The 19,560-nt window shown below is 45.3% G+C and overlaps 1 protein-coding gene across 1 annotated transcript in view; it reads right to left on the minus strand.

The window, feature by feature from the left end:
* SMAD3 (SMAD family member 3) overlaps window positions 1–19,560 on the minus strand; it is a 74,969-nt gene continuing 55,409 nt past the window's right edge. The window contains exons 2-9 of the mRNA XM_060755373.2: window positions 19,075–19,268; window positions 17,507–17,641; window positions 17,305–17,379; window positions 15,812–15,862; window positions 7,339–7,551; window positions 6,466–6,603; window positions 5,833–5,977; window positions 1–4,397 (exon numbers count right to left, since the gene is read on the minus strand). Of these exons, the coding sequence (XP_060611356.1) occupies window positions 4,274–4,397; window positions 5,833–5,977; window positions 6,466–6,603; window positions 7,339–7,551; window positions 15,812–15,862; window positions 17,305–17,379; window positions 17,507–17,641; window positions 19,075–19,268 (1,075 nt within the window). The 3' untranslated portion in view covers window positions 1–4,273. The remainder of the gene's footprint in view (window positions 4,398–5,832; window positions 5,978–6,465; window positions 6,604–7,338; window positions 7,552–15,811; window positions 15,863–17,304; window positions 17,380–17,506; window positions 17,642–19,074; window positions 19,269–19,560) is intronic.

Here is a 19,560-nt window from a genome sequence, read left to right on the forward strand (position 1 = left end):
TAAGGAATGGATGATATAGGCTTTTAATAAAAAATAAGCTTAGCAGGGCTAAAAACCCACAGAGGACAAGCAAAGGTTCATTAATGCACCAATCTCAGGTATAAAAAGAAAAACACATTGGAGAAATAAATCCATAAGCCCAAATATTAACCTCATTTTAAAATGAGTCAGAAGAACATAGGACAGCCTTGAATGCTGCATGAAATGAATGACCAAGTGAGGAGAAGTGGACTTGGGAAGGAGAATCAACCCATTTGGGAATACTATGGAGTACTGGGCCATCCAGAAGAGAATGCAGAGAATACTTCTGCGACCCAGCTTTTCAAAATCTCTTCCAAGGGTCTTTGCTGAAGCCTATCTGAAATAAGAGATGCTCCATAGCGGCACCAATAGCAGGTGTGATGTATGTATCAAATATGATAAAAAGAGGAGAGGGCAACCACTGAAACTCCAATATTGCAGGGACATAGTACAAAATCTGCCCAAAATCCAGTCCTTTTCTGTTGGCTTTGCAGAAATTGGAGTGAGTGGCCCTCTTTGCCTCTCCCTTGCGTTTGTGGTTCGGTGCCGTCCAAATCCAGCTTTGTCCGTAGTGTGTGTGTTTTCAAGATTGAATCTTCAAATCCCCCAGAAAACATATTTTTGCAGACAGAATTTCAAATATTTCCTCTTATTAACAAAAGGCATTGTGTAACTAAGGAAGTCGAGAAGACTCTATTAAATGTTTCACCCATGCAGATTGAAATTTGCTACTTGATATAAAAGGGGCTATTTCATTTCTCTCTACCCTAGAGATAATCTTAGTAGTAGTTGGATGTAGTGGGAAATCTCTTGAGTCGAGCCATTCGGGTCCTTCTTGCAACCCCAACCTCTCTCCTGACAGAAACTGGCCACATTTTCGCTGCAGCCTTTCAACGAGACCACATTCCTATCTTCTCACAACTGTCCCATTTGAGTGTCTTGCTGGCCTCAAGACATAATTTTCCCATTCCTTTTGCAACTTATTGCTACCGATTAAGTTTGAAAGCACAGGCCTTAAACTCTGCAAATAATAGTAGTAAAAATAATAATAGTAAGGATAATGCATTCTGCAGCTTTCTTCAATACATTAATGAAAACAACAACACAGAGATTAAGTTTTGCTATTAACAACATTAAAAAAGAGAGAGATGGTTGGTCAAGGCCACCTGAGTACGTCCGCCAGCAGCCGTATAAGAGGTACGTATGCCTCAAAAGCCCGGTAGTCCTTTCCCGGTCGCCAAAGGAGGCCAGCTAAAAGATTCCAGTATGGATAACGCGTACAAACCCATTGGTGCTACATAAAAAAAAGTTCTGTACAAGTTTGAAAGCTGCGTCGTGTTTGTTGTCTTGTAGACAGAACGGGCCACATTGCACATGAATGCAATATCGGGCAGTTTCCCGTGAGCCAGTGGCTCAGTCCAAGAACATATTCGAAGAAGAAAAGGACATGTACTTGATTTCACGTTGCTTACTCAAAGGCTTCTCTTTTTAGAGTTGGAACGCAGCGCACGAAAGCGACAAGACCGTCAACCAGCAAGGCTCAAGTGCTTTATGCCAGTCCCTCAAGGAAATAATGGTGTTTTTAAAGATGGGAGACTCAACTCAGGAACCTGGGGCCACAAACGGCCTGCAAAGAGTTCACTTCTATTTGAGGAAATAGCTGTGCATTTGCATTGATACAAACTAAAAGGGAAGGTAAGCCAAAATGGGGAAGAGTCAAGGCAGTGCCTTGAGATTATCGTGTGGGCAGCACTCTTGTGCTTATTTGATCCAACTATCTCTCATGGAGGATGATGTTTTTCAACCTTTCAAACAAGGCCTCTCTTTGCGCGTCTCCTCAGCTGCTCTCTGGGGCAAGGCACAATGTATAGGTGCAGCCAAGAGGAATGTCTTAAGTGCACTTAAATATTTTTTTTTCTAGGTTGTACCCTGTATCTGCAAAGTTTTGACAAACAATGAATACTGGATGCTTTAGACCAGGCTTGGGCAAACTTGGGCCCTCCCGGTGTTTTGGACCTGGTGTTTTCTGATGGTCTTTGGTGATCCTGTTGACACCCCCCGGTGACTCCCCTGGGTTCCCAACCCCCAGGTTGAGAAACACTGCCCTAGATGATGGTGAACTACAACTTCCAGCAGCACTATCTAGCAGTGTGAGTGGCTAAGCATGCTGGGAGTTGCAGTTCCAAAGCAATTGGGGAGGGGGCATGTTATTTGATTCTAAACATCAAGCAAAACTATTTTGTCACAGGCGAATACAAGATCTACGTGACTCAAACAGACACGCAAAGGACAGAGTGTTCTTGGCACAACCCCTTAAGAAAATACAGAAAAATAATGTTCTCCTCCTTAAATGAGCAAAAATATTTATCGGGGGGGGGGGGGATGGCTTTCTCCTTTTACAAACACACCTGTATAATTTCCCAAGGCTTGCAAGAACCAGCCCCATTCGATAGGCAAAAAGCGAACTGCAACCAAAGCAAACCTACTGCCTCAACACAATGTCTGAAAGTTTCCATCCCACAGAGGTGATGGCTCTTCTCTAGCAATTCAAATGAGTGCATGGGGCCCTTTTTATTTTTCTAGGTGTCCATGAAGGCACCCCTTTTCACATGAATTCATACAATCCTAATTTTTGAATTTTTGGCAACTGGTCCTTTCAAAGTTGGAGCTATGGACTTGTTTCAAACATTTGCCTGAAATGTAAAGACACTCTCCGTGGCCCAAAATAGGTATGGCATTTTGAAAAGCACTTTTTAAATGAATGTCTGGAATCCCCCCGACTCCAGGTTGCAAATATAACGGGTGAAGATGAAGCCCTAAATTCCATGGTTGAATTTTCAGTACTCTCTTGAGTCCTCCTACAATGGCCACAAGGTGTCCCAAATGGTTTTCTCACTGGAACCATCTCAGGCATGCAGCCTTTTAGGACTTCCAAAACTATTTTTTCAAAGTCTGGACATAAAGAGCCAGCGACACTCTCAGGTGTCCTGCCAAAGAGACTGGTTGAACCGAAATAGCAAAAGAAGAAGGGCAGGGCGGGTTGGAGGAATCTGTGCTCTTGAAAACTGCATGAAACAGGAGACTCGAGCTGCCTGCAGATCTCCAAATCCCATCCACGCTTCCTGGCCGAACTCAGGCAAGGCAATCATTGGAACATGAGTGTTTTGCTTTTCTCTTTGTGGAACCTTATCTCCCAATGAAATCTGGAACCTCCAAAGCCACCTTTAGCTCTCAGGGGATCTGGCCCATTATGCAGATGATCCAGGAGTGGATGAAAACAATGGAAGGCTAGCATATGCCACAAAAGCCTTTGGAGGAAGCAGCAAGATCTCCCTTTCCTGAACCATTTCCAGAAGAGAAAAAAACATTGAAGGCAAGACAATCATTGGAACAGGAGTGTTTTGCTTTTCTCTTTGTGGAACGTCATCTCCAAAAGAAATCTGCCCCCTTCAAGGCCATCTTTAGCTGTCAGGGAATCTGGCACGTCATACGGTTGATCCAGGAATGGATGAAAACAATGCAAGGAGGACCATGAAAGCTAGCAAATGCCGCAAAGGTCTCTGGAGGAAGCAGCAAGGTCTCCCTTTCTTGAATCATTTCCAGAAGAGGGAAAAATTGCCCCAATGTGGGCATGAGGTGTGGCATGAGGTACCACCTTGAAGTCACTGCAATGACAACTTAAAGCTGTCTCTGCTGCAAGACAGCCTCTGGATCTCTTCCAGTCAGATGTTATTTCCAAGAGCTTTCCTGCTCAAGGTTGAACAGAAACGATCCCAGGAGGTCAATGCTTATGATGGGAATGTTGACAAGGGGTGATGGATCCTTCCTGACAAGCAGTTCCAGGAGGATGTCCTCCATCCAAGTGGGGAAGAGGAGAAAACCCAAAACATGGACTCTCCCCTCCTAAAACTGCTGCAGACAGCGACTAATATGGCGGCAACAGAATTCCCCAACACGACACAGCAAAAAAATCAAAGCATTTCCTCTAATGCATCCAGAGTTTGGGTGAAGTGCCTTGATCTCACATGCAAGATGTCTCCGACTGGGTTTATTTTCGACTGAAAGGAAGGAACAGTCACCATGGAGAGCTGAGCTGGAAAGGACACAACCCCAATGTTCTCTTTTTCATGGCCACCAGTTTTTCAGACAGACGAGTGGAGAAAAAAATATGCTCTCAGGTAAGGGACTGATGTAGTTTGTTCCAAGCCAGAGATTTCTGAGTCTTGGCTTCCATGCCGCAGCTTTTTCCTGCCTAAGAGACGCTGGAGCAGCGGATGCTCGGGGAGCCCATCTGCGTGAGGACCTTGTCCAGCCACTGCAGCGGGCCGTTCAAGTGGAGCTCAATCCAGCAAGGAGTGCTGGTGACCGTCTGCCGCCTGGAAAGGAAAAGGAGAGAAAGAAAAGGATGACGAGCGTGCCAAAGCGCACAGATTTGTCCCACTTTGGCCAATGGAATGGGCTGCTTTTCCAAGCTTTTCAAAGGAAATTCTGTAGCCTAAGTCATTGCCTGTTCAGAAGACTGGCACTGTTTGGAGACAACCGTTCAGTAGACTGGCACTGTTTGGAGACAACCAGGAACCAGATGCAAAAAGTGTTCAATACTGCAGGGTACCTCTAAAACTGAGGCTTTCAAGAATACACAGTTCAAACACACACACACACATACACTTCAGATGAGAATAAGGGTTGGCAGCTACGTTTCTTAAAGGTCCCTAAGAACCACAACCTTTCATTTTGGTTGCCCTGCCATCTTCCAGGAGAGCCACCACATCCAGAAAAAAGCCAACCATTGCACAACCCCCAAAACAACTTTTTTTAAAAAGCACAATGCAGACCTCAACTCAAAGAGTTGGAAAATGGCAGAGGAGCGTCTTAGAGCTTTTGCGCTGGCAAGAGACCTCTGGACACAGCAGCCTCATGGCCCTGACGTTTGCTCTCTCGCAGGCCAAGGCCAAAAGCACAAACCAGTGCTCTGCTCTGGGCTGGGTCTCGAGCCAGGCCCTCCCCACCCCGTACGACTTGCTCATCTGGATCCCATTATGAACCGTAGGACTTCAGCCAAGACTGAAAAGCCGCCCCAGCAGGCAGGGAGCTGATTTCAAAACAAGATGGACTCCAGACATCTGGAGAAGTGGCCCAGAGGTAACCGGAGAGCTCTGCTCGATGCTGGGGACGGGCTCCAGAGCCAGCTGCTCGAAAAAGGGAAGGGAGGGGAGAAGAAAAGATGGAAGGAAGGGCATGTGGAGAGAAGGAGGGCAGAAGAAAGGGAAGATGGTGAATGGAAGAAAGGAGGGAGGAGAGGAAGAAGGGAGGATGGATGGAAAGGAGGGAGGGAGGGAAGGAAGGAAGCAAGGAGGGAAAGGAAGGAAGATGGATGGGTGGATGAAAATGAAAGATGGATGGATGGAAGGAAGGAGGGAAGGAAGAAAGGAAGGAAGGAAAGGAGAAAGGAAGGAAGGAAGAAGGATGAAAGGAAAGTGGGAGGGAAAAAGGAAATTTGGAGAGAGGAAGGACAGAAGAAAGAGAAGATGAGTGGAAGGAAGGAAATATGAATGGATAGATAGATAGATAGATAGATAGATAGATAGATAGATGGAAGTTAGAAAGGAAAGAAGACGGATGGATGGAAGGAAGGAAGGAAGATGGAGGGAGAAGGGAAGAAACAAAAGAAAGGAAAGGAAGAGAGGGAGAAGGGAAGGAAGAAAGAAGGAAGGAGGGGGAGGAGAAGGGAAGGAATAAAGGAAAATGGAAGGAAGGAAGGAAGGAGAAAGCCAGGCTTCCCTCCCATTGTGTAACTTCCTCTTCTCTGACCTGTATTCCGCACCCCAGCCCTTGACAAAGCTCATCCGGATGGTGCACATGCGCGTCAGCTGGTAGACAGCCTCGAAACCCTGATTCACAGACTGGGCCAAGAGAGCAGCAAATTCCTGGTTGTTGAAGATCTTCAGGTTACATCCTGTGGAAGATATGAAAACCCACAACCCAGGGGTCATTGGAAATACACACTTCTGCCCTTTTCACCACAAAGGGAAATGACCCACATTGGGTAGGGGACTGATGGCAGTTTTGCAGAACAGGGTCCTACCCACCAATCACATCCAAATAGACTTGGGGCCTGATGTTCAAAGGAGCAGTCCTCCCCATCGATACCTACTGAAGGACCGAGGTCAGATGGAAGGGTTGTGGTCACAAAGGAGGGGTGTGAGAGCAGGGCCTTCTCTCCATTGTCCCCCTTGTTGTGGAATGGTTTCTCCTTGGAGCTTTAGTGCCTCTACCAAACTAGATATCCCCGGATTCCATAGGATGCAGCCAAGATAGTTAAAAGTGGGATTGAAGTGATATCGTTGTGCATTGTAGATAAGTCCCCAACGCTTATTACGGGGTTTACCTCAAGAGGAAAAAGGGCTGACAGGGCATAGAAAGCAGGAAGCCAAGTCGAGTTACCTGGCGGGATCTTGCAGACGGTAGCCGGATGCCATCCGTAGCGCTGGTTGCAATTGGGGGACTGGACGAAGATGGCACTGTCGCTCAGGCACTCAGCAAATACCTCTCCGCCAATGTAGTATAGCCTCACACCTCTCCCTGGGAAAGGGGGACGGAAGTATTAGGACAAGACGGCCGATGTGGCAAAGGATGCATGGACAGGAAACTGGAAATACCAAGACATGGACTTGGAAGGGATCAGAACAACCACCATGCAGGAATATATATTAAAGTCCTCCAGAAAGATGCCCAGCAAACTACTTCTGACTTTGAGTGATGAAGTCTCTGTGGGTTCAGCAAAGGAGACCTTTCCAAAATAGACAGTCGCCAAGATCAGAGCAATTTGTGTGGGCAGCTCCTGAGAAACTGAGCTTTAGAGTAGACCCAGTCTTGGTCTTTTGCCTGTGGGCAAGAATTAACTAATCAGAAGGGCTAATGAGAAGAAACAGAGTTAGAAAACAAGCATGCATGAAGGGCTGCAATGCAGGTAATAAAGCCTGAGCGTCTGCGGTGTAATTAAAGTTACACGGAGTGATTTCAGGTAAACAAAAGAACAACAAAGCACTTTGAAACAGCCTTTCGTTTCTTCAGGCTCCGTGTATATGGAAATGAGTTCCATGTTCAGATTTTGGTCCCCTCTTTAAGATAATTCATGATAGATAGGCAAATACAGGCAGTCCCCAAGTTACGAGCAAGAATGTGGTTAACAGACTCAACCTGTACATGCGACCTCTATGAACACCAATTGCCCATAAGCCCCCAGCCAGTCGATGCTTCACCAAAGCAACAGAGCTGCAAAAGACAAAGACAAGGGATGCTCCTAAGGAATGTTACCGATGTGTCGGCGGGTGAGCTCTACGGCAGCATTTCGGTTGACGTTGGACAGCAGGCCCAGGCAGAAGCGCTCTGAATTGGATGGGTCGGTGAAGCCGTCCACAGTCATTGAAGGCTGGGACGCATGGAAGGTCTCCCCGACTCTCTGGTTAAGCTCATAGTATGATATGGAGCACCAGAAGGCGGGCTCACAGTAAGTGACTGGCTGAAGATCTGGAACGGAAACAAAGAAGCGATAAAGTCAGGACCTCTCTCCCAAGACCTCGGTTAAAGCCATATGCTGCTGAACTGCTGACTTGAAGGTCAGCAGTTCAAATCTGCGGCATAAGATGAGTTCCTGCTGATAGCCCAGCTCCAGTCGACCTAGCAGTTCGAAAACATGCAAATATGAGTAGATAAATATGCCTTTCCTGCCAAAGCAGTACCTAAGACAATCCAAGTTGTCATGCCAGTCACATGACCAGGAGGTGACAACGCAAGCTACTAGGCTTGGAAATGGAGAACAGCACCTCCAAGCCAGCGATGAGCATTCCCTCAACAGCCGGGAATGAAAGGAGAAGCCTCTGCCTTTGTTTGTGTTTCTATGACTCATAGCATTATAAGAAGAAGAAAAAACCCTAACCCTAACCCTCAAGCTAAATACCAATGACAAACTGGTCAGCTTTGATGTGGTGTGTCTATTTACCATGATCCCAGTAGCAGACACCATCACTCTAATCGACCAGAAGTTCCCAGAAGACATCACAACTCTGTTTCACCATTGCCTCACCACTAGCTACTTTCAGTGGGACAATGAATTCTATGAACAGAAAGATGGAGTAGCTATGGGGGGCCCTCTCAAGCCAACCATAGCAAATTTCTACATGGAACACTTTGAAAAACAAGCCTTGGAAACAGCAACAAAAAGCCCACTATATGGTTCAGATATATGGATGATACCTTCACCATTCAGAGCCATGGAGGAGAAGAACTAAACAAGTTCCTGGACCACCTCAACGCCATCCACCCCAAAACATACAACTATCCAGTGATTCCGGCCATGAAAGCCTTCGACAATACAAGGCATTTGAATGATTGCCGGTATCTGTTTATACTGTAATCTGCTCTGACTTCCCATGGGGAAAAGAGTGGAATATAAATAAAGTATCATTATTATTATTATTATTATTATTATTATTATTACTATTACTATAGTTTCCACCAAGGTCCTACGTGTTTTATGATATTTATAACATTATTTTTTGTATAGCACTGAATTTTGCTGTTAGCCGTTCTGGCTCCCTCCATGGAGGTAGAGAAGAATGGGATTTAAAAGTTCTAAATAAATATTGTATTATCGATGTTTTAATTTTTATGTCTAAACTAGCTTGGGGACCCGGCGTTGCCCGGGTTATTAGAGAAAGTGGGTAATGGCGGTTCTGTATGCCAAGTTTGGTCTTTATTGGTCTTTGGATAACGGCTGCATTATTTTCAGGAAGTGAGTGAAGGTACTTGAAGTCCCATCATCCATGGGCCATCCTCCTACAAACAGCAGCAGGATATAGAGTGGGTCATGGGGGCTCTGTGTGCCAAGTTTGGTCTTTATCAGTCATTAGATGAGGGTGGCAGTGGTGTCAGTAAGTGAGTGAAGGTACTGCAAGTCCCATCATCCAAAGTCCATCCCCTTTCAAACTGCAGCAGGATGTAGAGTGGATCATGGGGGCTCTGTGTGCCAAGTGTGGTCTTGATTGGTCATTAGAAGAGGGTTGCAGCAATCTTTGGAAGGGAGTGGAGGTACTTGAAGTCCCATCATCCGTGGTCTGTCCTCCTCCAAACTGCAGCAGGATGTAAAGTGGGTCATTGGAGCTCCATGTGCCAAGTTTAGTCTTGATTAGTCATTGGCGAGGGTCTCAGTGGTCTCAGGAAGTGAGCAAAGGTACTGCAAGTCCCATCATCCATCTCCAAAGTTTTCCAAACAACACCAGGACGTAAAGTGGGTCATGAGAGGTCTATGTGCCAAGTTTGGTGTTGATCCGTCATTGGATGAGGTTTGCAGAGGTCTCAGAATGTGAGTGAAGGTACTGGAAGTTCCATCATCCATGGTCCACCCTTCTCCAAAACTGCAGCAGGATGTAGAGTGGGTCATGGGGGCTCTGTGTGCCAACTTTGGTCTTGATTGGTCATTAGATGAATTTTGCAGCAGTCTTGGGTAGTGGAGGTACTTGAAGTCCCATCATCCATGGTCTGTCGTCCTCCAAACTGCTCCAGGATGTAGAGTGGGTCACTGAAGCTCCATGTGCCAAGTTTCGTCTTCATGAGTCATTGGCGAGGGTCTCAGTGGTCTCAGGAAGTGAGCGAAGTGACTGCAAGTCCCATCATCCATTGTCAAATTCTTCCAAACCGCACCAGGATGTAGAGTGAGTTATGCAGGCTCTCTGTGTAAATTGTGGTCCTGATCCATCATCGTTGGCAGTTATAATGGTCTTAGGAAGGGAGTGCAGGTATTGCAAGTCCCATCGTCCATGGTGCATCCTCCTTCAAACTGCACCTCGATGTAGAGTGCGTCATGGAGACTCAGTGTGCCAAGTTTGGTATTTATTGGTAATTGGATGAGGGTTGCAGTGGTCTGAAGAATGAGCAATGGTACTGCAAGTCCCATAATCCACGGTCCATCCCCAGCCAAACCACACCAGGACGTAAAGTGGGTCATGAGAGGTCTCTGTGCGAAGTTTGGTCCTGATCAGTCATTGGATAAGGTTAACAGCGGTCTCAGAATGTGAGTGGTGGTACTGCAAGTCCCATCATCCATGGTTCATAGTCCTCCAAACTGCAGTAGGATGTAGAGGGGGTGATGGGGTCTCTGTGTGCCTATTTCGGTCTGTATTGGGAGTGTTGTGACCCAGCCCCCGGCCTTTCCTTTCCTCTCTTTCTCATCTCGGAATCTTGCATTTGAGGCTGGCCAATCAGAGACCATATGCAAATTTCCTTCTGTCATGCCCGTTTCTGCCATGAACCCTCTTCTCCACCAGGGGCTCCTCTTGAAGCTGGCCAATCAGAGACCATATGCAAATAGCACCACAGCGGCAGCCAATCAGAACGCTGGCACATACCCCTTCCGCCCTCCGCACCTCTGTCCTTCCCATACAAACACTCTTCTTTATTATATACTAGCTTGGGGACCCGGCGCTGCCCGGGTTATTAGAGAAAGTGGGTAATGGCGGTTCAGTATGCCAAGTTTGGTCTTTATTGGTCATTGGATGAGGGTTGCATTGTTTTCAGGAAGTGAGTGAAGGTACTTGAAGTCCCATCATCCATGGTCCACCCTCCTCCAAACAGCAGCAGGATATAGAGTGGGTCATGGGGGCTCTGTGTGCCAACTTTGGTTTTTATCAGTCATTGGGTGAGGGTGGCAGTGGTTTCAGTAAGTGAGTGAAGGTACTGCAAGTCCCATCATCCAAAGTCCATCCTCCTTCAAGCTGCAGCAGGATGCAGAGTGGGTCATGGGGGCTCTGTGTGCTAAGTTTGGTCTTTATCGGTCATTGGATTAGGGTCACAGTGGTTTCAGTAAGTGAGTAAAGGTACTGCAAGTCCTATCATCCATGGTCAACCCACCTCCAAACAGTATCAGGATGTAGAGTGGGTCATGGGTGTTCTGTGTGCCAAGTTTGGTCTTGATTGGACATTAGATGACTGTTGCAGCAGTCTTGGGAAGGGAGTGGAGGTACTTGAAGTCCCATCATCCATGGTCTGTCCTCCTCAAACGTGCACCAGGATGTAGAGTGGGTCATGGGGACTCTGTGTGCCAAGTTTGGTCTTGATCCGTCATTAGCGAGGGTCTCAGTGGTCTCAGGAAGTGAGTGAAGTGACTTCAAGTCCCATCATCCATTTCCATATTTTTCCAAACTGCACCAGGATGTAGAGTGGGTCATGTGGGCTCTCTGTGCGAATTGTGATCCTGATCCATCACTGTTGGCAGTTGTAATGGTCTCAGGAAGGGAGTGCAGGTATTGCAAGTCCCATCGTCCATGGTGCATCCTCCCCCAAACCGCCCCAGGATGTAGAGTGTGTCATGGAGACTCAGTGTGCCAAGTTTGGTCTTTATTGGTAATTGCATGAGGGTTGCAGTGGTCTCAAGAATTGAGCAAAGGTACTGCAAGTCCCATAATCCAAGGTCCATCCCCAGCCAAACCACACCAGGATGTAAAGTGAGGCATGAGAGGTCTATGTGGGAAGTTTGGTCCTGATCAGTCATTGGATAAGGTTAGCAGCGGTCTCAGAATGTGAGTGGTGGTACTGCAAGTCCCATCATCCATGGTTCATCCTCCTCCAAACTGCAGTAGGATGTAGAGTGGGTGATGGGGGCTCTGTGTGCCTATTTCGGTCTGTATTGGGAGTGTTCTGACCCAGCCCCCGGCCTTTCCTTTCCTCTCTTTCTCATCTCGGAATGTTGGGTTTGAGGCTGGCCAATCAGAGACCATATGCAAATTTCCTTCTCATGTCCCCGTTTCTTCCATGAACTCTTTTCTCCACCAGGGGCTCCTCTTGAAGCTGGCCAATCAGAGACCATATGCAAATAGCACCACTGCGGCAGCCAATCCGAATGTTGGAACTTTCAGGCTGGCCAATCAAAACGCTGCCACATATTCCTCCCGCCGCATTTCCTCTGTCCGATACAAACAAACACTCTTCTTTATTATATATACAGATATAGATAGATATTATGTTTTATGTTTTAATATGGTTATGTTTGTAATTTATAGTTATATGTTTTGTCTAGCTATTATGTTTTGGTTTTCACATGTATATACAGCATTGAATTTTGCCTTTATGGTGTCGGAAACAGCTTTGAGTTCCCTCAGGGGGAGAAAAGCGGTATATAAATGTAGTAAATAAATAAATAATAATAAATATTCAAGGTGGCCAATGGTGACATTCACACTTGCCTCAAGCAGAAAATAGTTCTTTCTCCCGCCCTGGACATTATTCCACAGATATATAAGCCCCACTTGCCTCGTTTCCAACAGACTTCACAACCTTTGAGGATGCTTGCCATACATGTGGGTGAAACGTCAGGAGAGAATGCTTCCGGAGCATGGCCATACAGCCCAGAAGACTCACAGCAACCCTACGTTTGATATCTTCTCACTAGTCATGGCATTGGTATTTTAAAATGGTCAACACTCACAGCCACTTTCACAGCGTCAGAACGGCATGCACATATAGTGCTTGAAGCAATGTTTAGTTGCATATAGGGGTGCATTTAAAATAAAACACGTGAGTGTGCCTGCAGGACAGGGCAAGAGGACTTCAGCGAAACTTCCTTCTGAGGAAACATGATAATGATGGTGGACCAGGCTGTAAATCCCATCCATTTCGCCTTTGAATGCCTGATTGCGAATCCAGTCCATTTCACATCAGGATCTAATAAAAAACGAATCCACTCAGTTTCACAATTCCACCTCTACACCTGAGGAGGTTTAAGTGCTATTGTTTTCAAGGTAAGCAGCTAATTAAATCATTGAGCGTATGACTGGAGGACACCAAATTAATTAAGGCTAAGAGATTGTAGGTGTAGAGGCAAGACTTGTGAGGAGGAAGGTAAAAACAACACTGGAGACTAGAAATGCAAGGCACAGGAGAGAGAAGAGACCTCTCCAACATTTCATCATCCAGCTTTATATATGCTGATGACTTTGGTCTAACACAGTGGTTCTCAACCTGGGGTCCCCAGATGTTTTTGGCCTACAACTCCCAGAAATCCCAGCCAGTTTACCAGCTTTTAGGATTTCTGGGAGTTGAAGGCCAAAAACATCTGGGGACCCCAGGGAACCATTGGTCTAACTAACAACACAAGCAAAAGACTTTGAAACAGTTGAAATCCAACTTACTAATGTCTTGAAAGATCTCTCCAGCTACCTGAAGCCTAACCCTGCCAAGACACAAGTGTGTGCTTTCCACCTACGCAACCATCAAGCCAGTAGGAAATTGAAAGTCACTTGGGAAGGTCAAGAGCTTGCACACTGTTTCCACCTTAAATATCTCAGTGTCACTTTAGATCGAACACTAGCATATAGGAAACACTGCTTGAACACCAAGCACAAAGTAGCTGCACGCAATAACATCCTGCAGAAACTTACTGGCAGCACATGGGGTCCAGACCCAAAATATGTAGGAACATCAGCCCTAGCCTTGTCTTACTCAACTGCCAAGTATGCCTGCCCTGTTTGGCATAGGTCAAAGCAGGTGAACACAGCATTGAATGAAACATGCAGAATAATCACAGGATGTCTTAAACCTACACCTGTTGATAAACCATACAAGCTAGCTAGCATCCCCCCCCCCCCCCGGGATGTGTGATGGGAAGTTGCTGCTAAATGTGAGAGAAATAAGGTTGAACACTGTGAAAGCCATCCACTACATGGCTACCAGCCTCCTTCCAGTAGACTCAAATCAAGGAAAAGCTTTATGAGAACTACCACTCCTCTTGGTGTCCCCCCAGCAACAGCAAGGGTATCCCTCTGGGCAGTTAAACCAGGAAATCCCAACTGGATGCCCCACACCCCATGAGGGTCTTCCTCCATGCGCAAACCAAGAATGGGCAACTTGGAAGTCCCTGAAACAGACTCGGAAGCAGAGAGGGCAGATCAAAAGACAACCTGGCAAAATGGCACTATCTAAAAGAATCCCACACCTTATGTGACTGTGGAGCAGAACAGACAACTCCGCATCTGTATGCTTGTCCACTATGCCCTGCCTCATGTACAGAGGAAGAATTGTTGGAGGCTACAGACAATGCCATCGCTGTTGCCCGTATTTAGCCACCTGTGCTCCTTCTATTTTTATCAGTTTTATACTAATTTATGCAATGCTTTTGATACGAAATAAATAAATAAAATGGTCCAGCTCAGGCATGGGGAAACTTCAGCCCTCCCTCCAGGTGTTTTGGACTTCAACTCCCACAACTCCCACCCTTCCTTTCTCCCCTCAGCTGCTTAAGCTTGAAGGAGGTGGTTCAGTTTACCTCCTAATAGGTGACCTGAACCACCTAAACTGGTCTCTCCAGGCAAATGAAGACTCCACTACAGACATCAGAAGAGCTGCATGACCAAGCCACGAGAATGAGGACAAAGATCCACCCAGAGGAAAAGTGTTCTTGCCATGCATCAAGGGAACCACTGAGCGCATAGTGAAGCTGATGAAGAAACACGACCTACAGACCCACAAAGAAAATCCAACACATGCTACATTCAGCAAAGGACAATAGGGATCCTCTCACTTCTGCAGGAGTCTACCATATACCATGCAGCTGTGGACAAATCTACATAAGGGACCACCAAACACAGCAGCAATGTCCAGACACGAATCAAGGAACATGAAAGGCACTGCAGACTAAACCAACCTGAGGAGCCAAGCCATAGCAGAGCACCTGATGAACCAACCTGGTCACAGAGTATTATTTGAGAACACAGAAATACTGGACCACTCTAACAACCATTATGTCAGACTACACAGAAAAGCCATTGAAGTCCACAAGCGCTTGGACAATTTCAACAGAAAGGAAGAAACTATGAAAATGAACAAAATCTGACCACCAGTATTTAAAACCTCTAAAATCAGGACAATAAATAAAGAACAACACTCTGAAAACGGGAGTTCCAGACATGAAACAACCAGGGCCAGCTGATACCTCCCAACAAAGGATTCCCCTAGGCAGGAAGCAGCCAGGCCTTGAAGCTGCAAGGCTTTGCAATGCTAATCAAGGTGATTAATTTCAACATTCACACTTGTCTCCAACATACAAGAGGGATTGTGGCGCAGCTGGCTGAGTGTCAGCTGCATTAAGATCACTCTGACCAAAAGGTCATGAGTTCGAAGCCAGCCCGGGCTGGAGTGGGTGTCCAGCCATTGTGTAGCCCGTTGTCAACCTTTGCAACCCGAAAGACAGTTGCATCTGTCAAGTAGGAAAATAAGGTACCACCTTGTGTGGGAGGCTAAATTTAACTAATTTATGAGTCCATAAAGAAAAAAAGACTCCGGGGAATGTGGAATGTGGAAGAACTTCATCGGTGTTGCTGATGGACGATGAAAAGCAGCAGCTCCCCTGGCGGCCAGAAAAAAGTTAAATAGCCTCGGTGTATTTGTGTGTTAAACGTTGTTTGTCAAACTGGCATTGAATGTTTGCCATATATGTGTTGACTGTAATCCGCCCTGAGTCCCCTGCGGGGTGAGAAGGGTGGAATATAAGAACTGTAAATAAATAAATAAATAAATAAATTCTTTCTCCCACCCTGGATCTTCCACAGATATATATAAGCCTCCATTCTTAGTTTCCAATATACTTCACAACCTCTGAGGATGCCTGCCATAGATGTTGGTGAAACGTCAGGAGAGAATGCTTCTGGAACATGGCCATACAATCCGGAAAGCTCACAGCAACCCAGTGATTCCAGCCATGAAAGTCTTTTGACAACTCATTTTCAAGCACCTTGCTTACCCAAATTATTGTGCGCCGGAGACATCGGATTCGGAGACAGATTTGGAGAACCTAAGTGGGAGGAGCAATGAAATTAAGGTCAGCTGTTAGACATACAGTGAGAGATTATAACAAAATTTGAAAAAAGGTACTGTTCCTGGTTTGAAAGTGTTATTTCCTGTTTAATTGTGCAGTCCTTACTTTGAAAGTAATTGTTCTACACCAGAAACTTCTTTTTTTTTGTGTGTGTGTGGCTGCCACAAACTGGGTTGAATTGATTGAGACTCCATGAGATATTCATTGAAAGCCTAGAGCAAAATGTGCTATAGCAGACTGTCCCTCCCACAGAAACCAAGTTTTGCAGCTGAATAAACGTTTTCCATGTTTTTATGATAGAACCAATTAAGAAATGGCATTAATAACTCAGGAACAAAAATCATGTTACATGTTGTTGTTGTTACTGTATTGTCAAAGCCATATAGCCCCCAAAATTCTCAGCAACCCATTATTATTATTATTATTATTATTATTATTATTATTATTATTATTATTTGAAACACAACAAGATGAGTCCACAGCAGACACTCTGCTGACTGTTGTATTGGATCACACGTCGGACACTTCCTAAGTGTCTAGGACTGTGTGATGTATCGGCAAATAAAGTGTGCAGATCCCAGTAAAGTGGCCTTCTACAGCTGGCAGATAGTAATTTTGTCAGCGCCGATTGTGTTTAAGTGCAGGCCAAGGTCTTTAGGCACTGCACCCAGTGTGCCAATCACCACTGGGACCAGCTTGACTGGCTTGTGCCAGAGTCTTTGCAGTTCGATCTTTAAATCCTCATATCGTGTCAGCTTTTCCAGTTGTTTCTCTTCAATCTTGTTGTTGCCTGAGACTGCAACATCGACAATCCATACTTTGTTTGTTAACATGATCGTGAGGTCAGGAGTATTCTGCTCCAAAACTCTGTGTCTGAATTTGGAAGTCCCAGAGTAGTTTGACATGTTCATTCTCTGTAACTTTTTCCGGTTTGTGATCCCACCTATTATTATTATTATTATTATTATTATTATTATTATTATTATTATTCAGAGCTCTGGAAAGATTACTTTGGCTCCAGTAGAGAGGCAGCTTCCTTGGACTTGAATCTTGTTGGAGTTAAATTCCCAGCAGCCACAGCCTACAAAGCCTGTGTGAGTAATGCTGGGAGATGCAGTCCAACACTATCCAGAGAACAACATGATTCTCTCCCTGCGACTGATAGTCCCACTTAGAGAAGAATTATGAAACCAATGCAAGACATCAAATTGCTAACTTATCAAACTCCTTTTGTTATAGACTCATAGAAATGTAGAGTCGGAAGAGACCCTGAGCTTGTGGTCTACTAAAGACACCTAGATCCCTCTCACATAGACTGCCATCAAGCCAGATTAGCTCTTAACAAGGACTAAAAATAGCTTTTCATGGATCCAAGAGATGAGAAGTGGAGCAAAACTAATATTACAAGACCATCTTACCTGCATCCATGCTATGGTTCATCTGGTGTTCGCTGCTTTCCCCATCCTCGCTCAAGTAGCCTGGTGGAGGGGTCTCTGTAGGAAAAGAGAAACAGAGTTGTTATGAATCCAAAGCAAAATCCTTTCTTCTCCTGTAGATGGAGGGAGGGCGAGAGCCTTGAAGCAGCAACCAAAAAGGCCCTGCAAAGTGGCAAAGTAATACCTGGAATGTAGTTGCTCTGAGGTTCGATGCCGGCTGGGAAGTTAGTGTTCTCCGGAATGGAATGGCTGTAGTCGTCCAGTGGAGGAAACTCGGCAGGAATTTCCGTGTGCCTCGGCACCAAGACGGGAGGTAACACTGGTGAAAGGAACAACGAAAGAGCAACAATGGTGACATCTGGCATGGCTCTCTGTTGCGCTTTGGGGCCTGAGGTTTTTGAGCAAGAGGATGTGTCATATTATTTATTTATTATTTATTACTGGCATTTGTACCCCATCTCTTCTCAACCCCCAAAGGGGGACTCAGGACGGCATAACATGGGGATCCACAAATAAGGCTTCTCCAAATAGTTACCATATATTGGGTGGTGATTCTCCATCTTCTATATGGCCTTCTTCCAACTCTAAAAGCCTGAAAATACCCCTCTGAAAGTGCATTTATACTGAATGCAGTTTGACATCACTTTGGGAGTCATAGAATCCCGGGAGTTTCGGTTTCACAAAGTTTTTTTGCCTTCTCTGCTGGTGCTTTCTCAAACAAATGGCACATTATAATATATTTATTAGATAATTATATTAATAATTTAATAATTATAGTTATACTAAGAACAACAACAACAACAATAACCAGTGTCTGTGTATTGTATGTCATTGTTGTTCACTGTGTAAAAGGCACTCAATGTTTGCCTTATATGTGTATAAACTGTAATCTGCTCTGAGTCCCTCCAGAGAGATAAAGCATAATATAAATAAAGTGTATTATGATTATGATTATTTGAAACACAACAATATTAGTACAGAGCAAACAAAATCACTATGCTGGCTGTTGTATTGGATCACACGTTGGACACTTCCCAAATGTCTAGGACTGTATGATATATCAGCGAATAATGCATGCAGTTCCCAGTAGGGTGGTCTTTTGCAGTTTTGGTATTTTTGTCAGCTGTTATTGTTTTTAGGTGCAGGCCAAGGTCTTGAGGCACTGCACTGAGTGTGCCAATCACCACTGGGACCACTTTTACTGATTTGTGTCAGAGTCTTTGCATTCGATGTTTAAATTCTCATATTGTGTCAGTTTTTCCAATTGTTTCTCTTCAGTCCTGCTGTCACCTGGCATTGCAACATCAACAATCCATATTATTTATTTATTTATTTATTTATTTATTTATTCTCTAAAAATCGAAGTGTTAGAACACCAAAACTTCCAGCGATTGAAAGGAAAACCTTGGGGTGCATCTATACTCTAAAATGAATCCACTTTAATTGCCTTGATTCAATCTTATGGAGTCATAGGGGATGTAGTTTGGCAAGGTCTTGAGCCTGCTCTGCCGAATGAATGCTGAGGCCTCATCAAACTACAAACCCCAGGATTGCATAGCATTGAATAAATGAGAGATGAGGTCCCTTAAAGAGAAACTCCTAAAGCAGCTTGCCCTTTGGCTAGGGTTCAGCATTAATATGACAGTATTACATCAATCTAATGCGCACCCTCAGTTCGAGAAAGTCATCATCTAGCCCAAAAAGGTGAGCATTTGGTTCGAGTCAATAGTGGTATGTTTCCCCTGTTCCTACCTGGCGTCTCCACTCTTTGGTAGTGATACGGATTTACACAGACTTCGTCCTTCTTCATGTTAAAGGCGTATTCACACATTTCCATGGCACGCAGCTCATGATGGCTGTGGAGGTCCGGCCAGCGCCAGAGACGGCAATAGATGACGTGTGGGAGGCCCTTCCGGTGGGAGACCTGCAGCCGGCCATCCAGCGATCTGGATTCAGGGAGACAATGGACAACAGCGAACATAAGGAAACATAATGGAGATACGTGTGACCAGAGGTCCCAAAACAATGGTCTGCAAGCTGGTTGTGGCCCTCCACAGGAGGCTGGCCCTTTGCCAGCCTCCATCCTAAACTTTAGCCTTAGAGTCACTCTCACTCTGAAATGACTTGAAGGCACCCAACAACAACAACAGTCCTAATTAACTTGACTCTCTCATCAGCCAAAAGCAGGCCCACACTTCCCATTGAAACATCGATACGTTTATGATGGTTACAAGTGTT

The sequence above is a fragment of the Anolis sagrei genome, chromosome 9 (genome assembly GCF_037176765.1).
Source record: "Anolis sagrei isolate rAnoSag1 chromosome 9, rAnoSag1.mat, whole genome shotgun sequence".
Classification (NCBI taxonomy): domain Eukaryota; kingdom Metazoa; phylum Chordata; class Lepidosauria; order Squamata; family Dactyloidae; genus Anolis; species Anolis sagrei.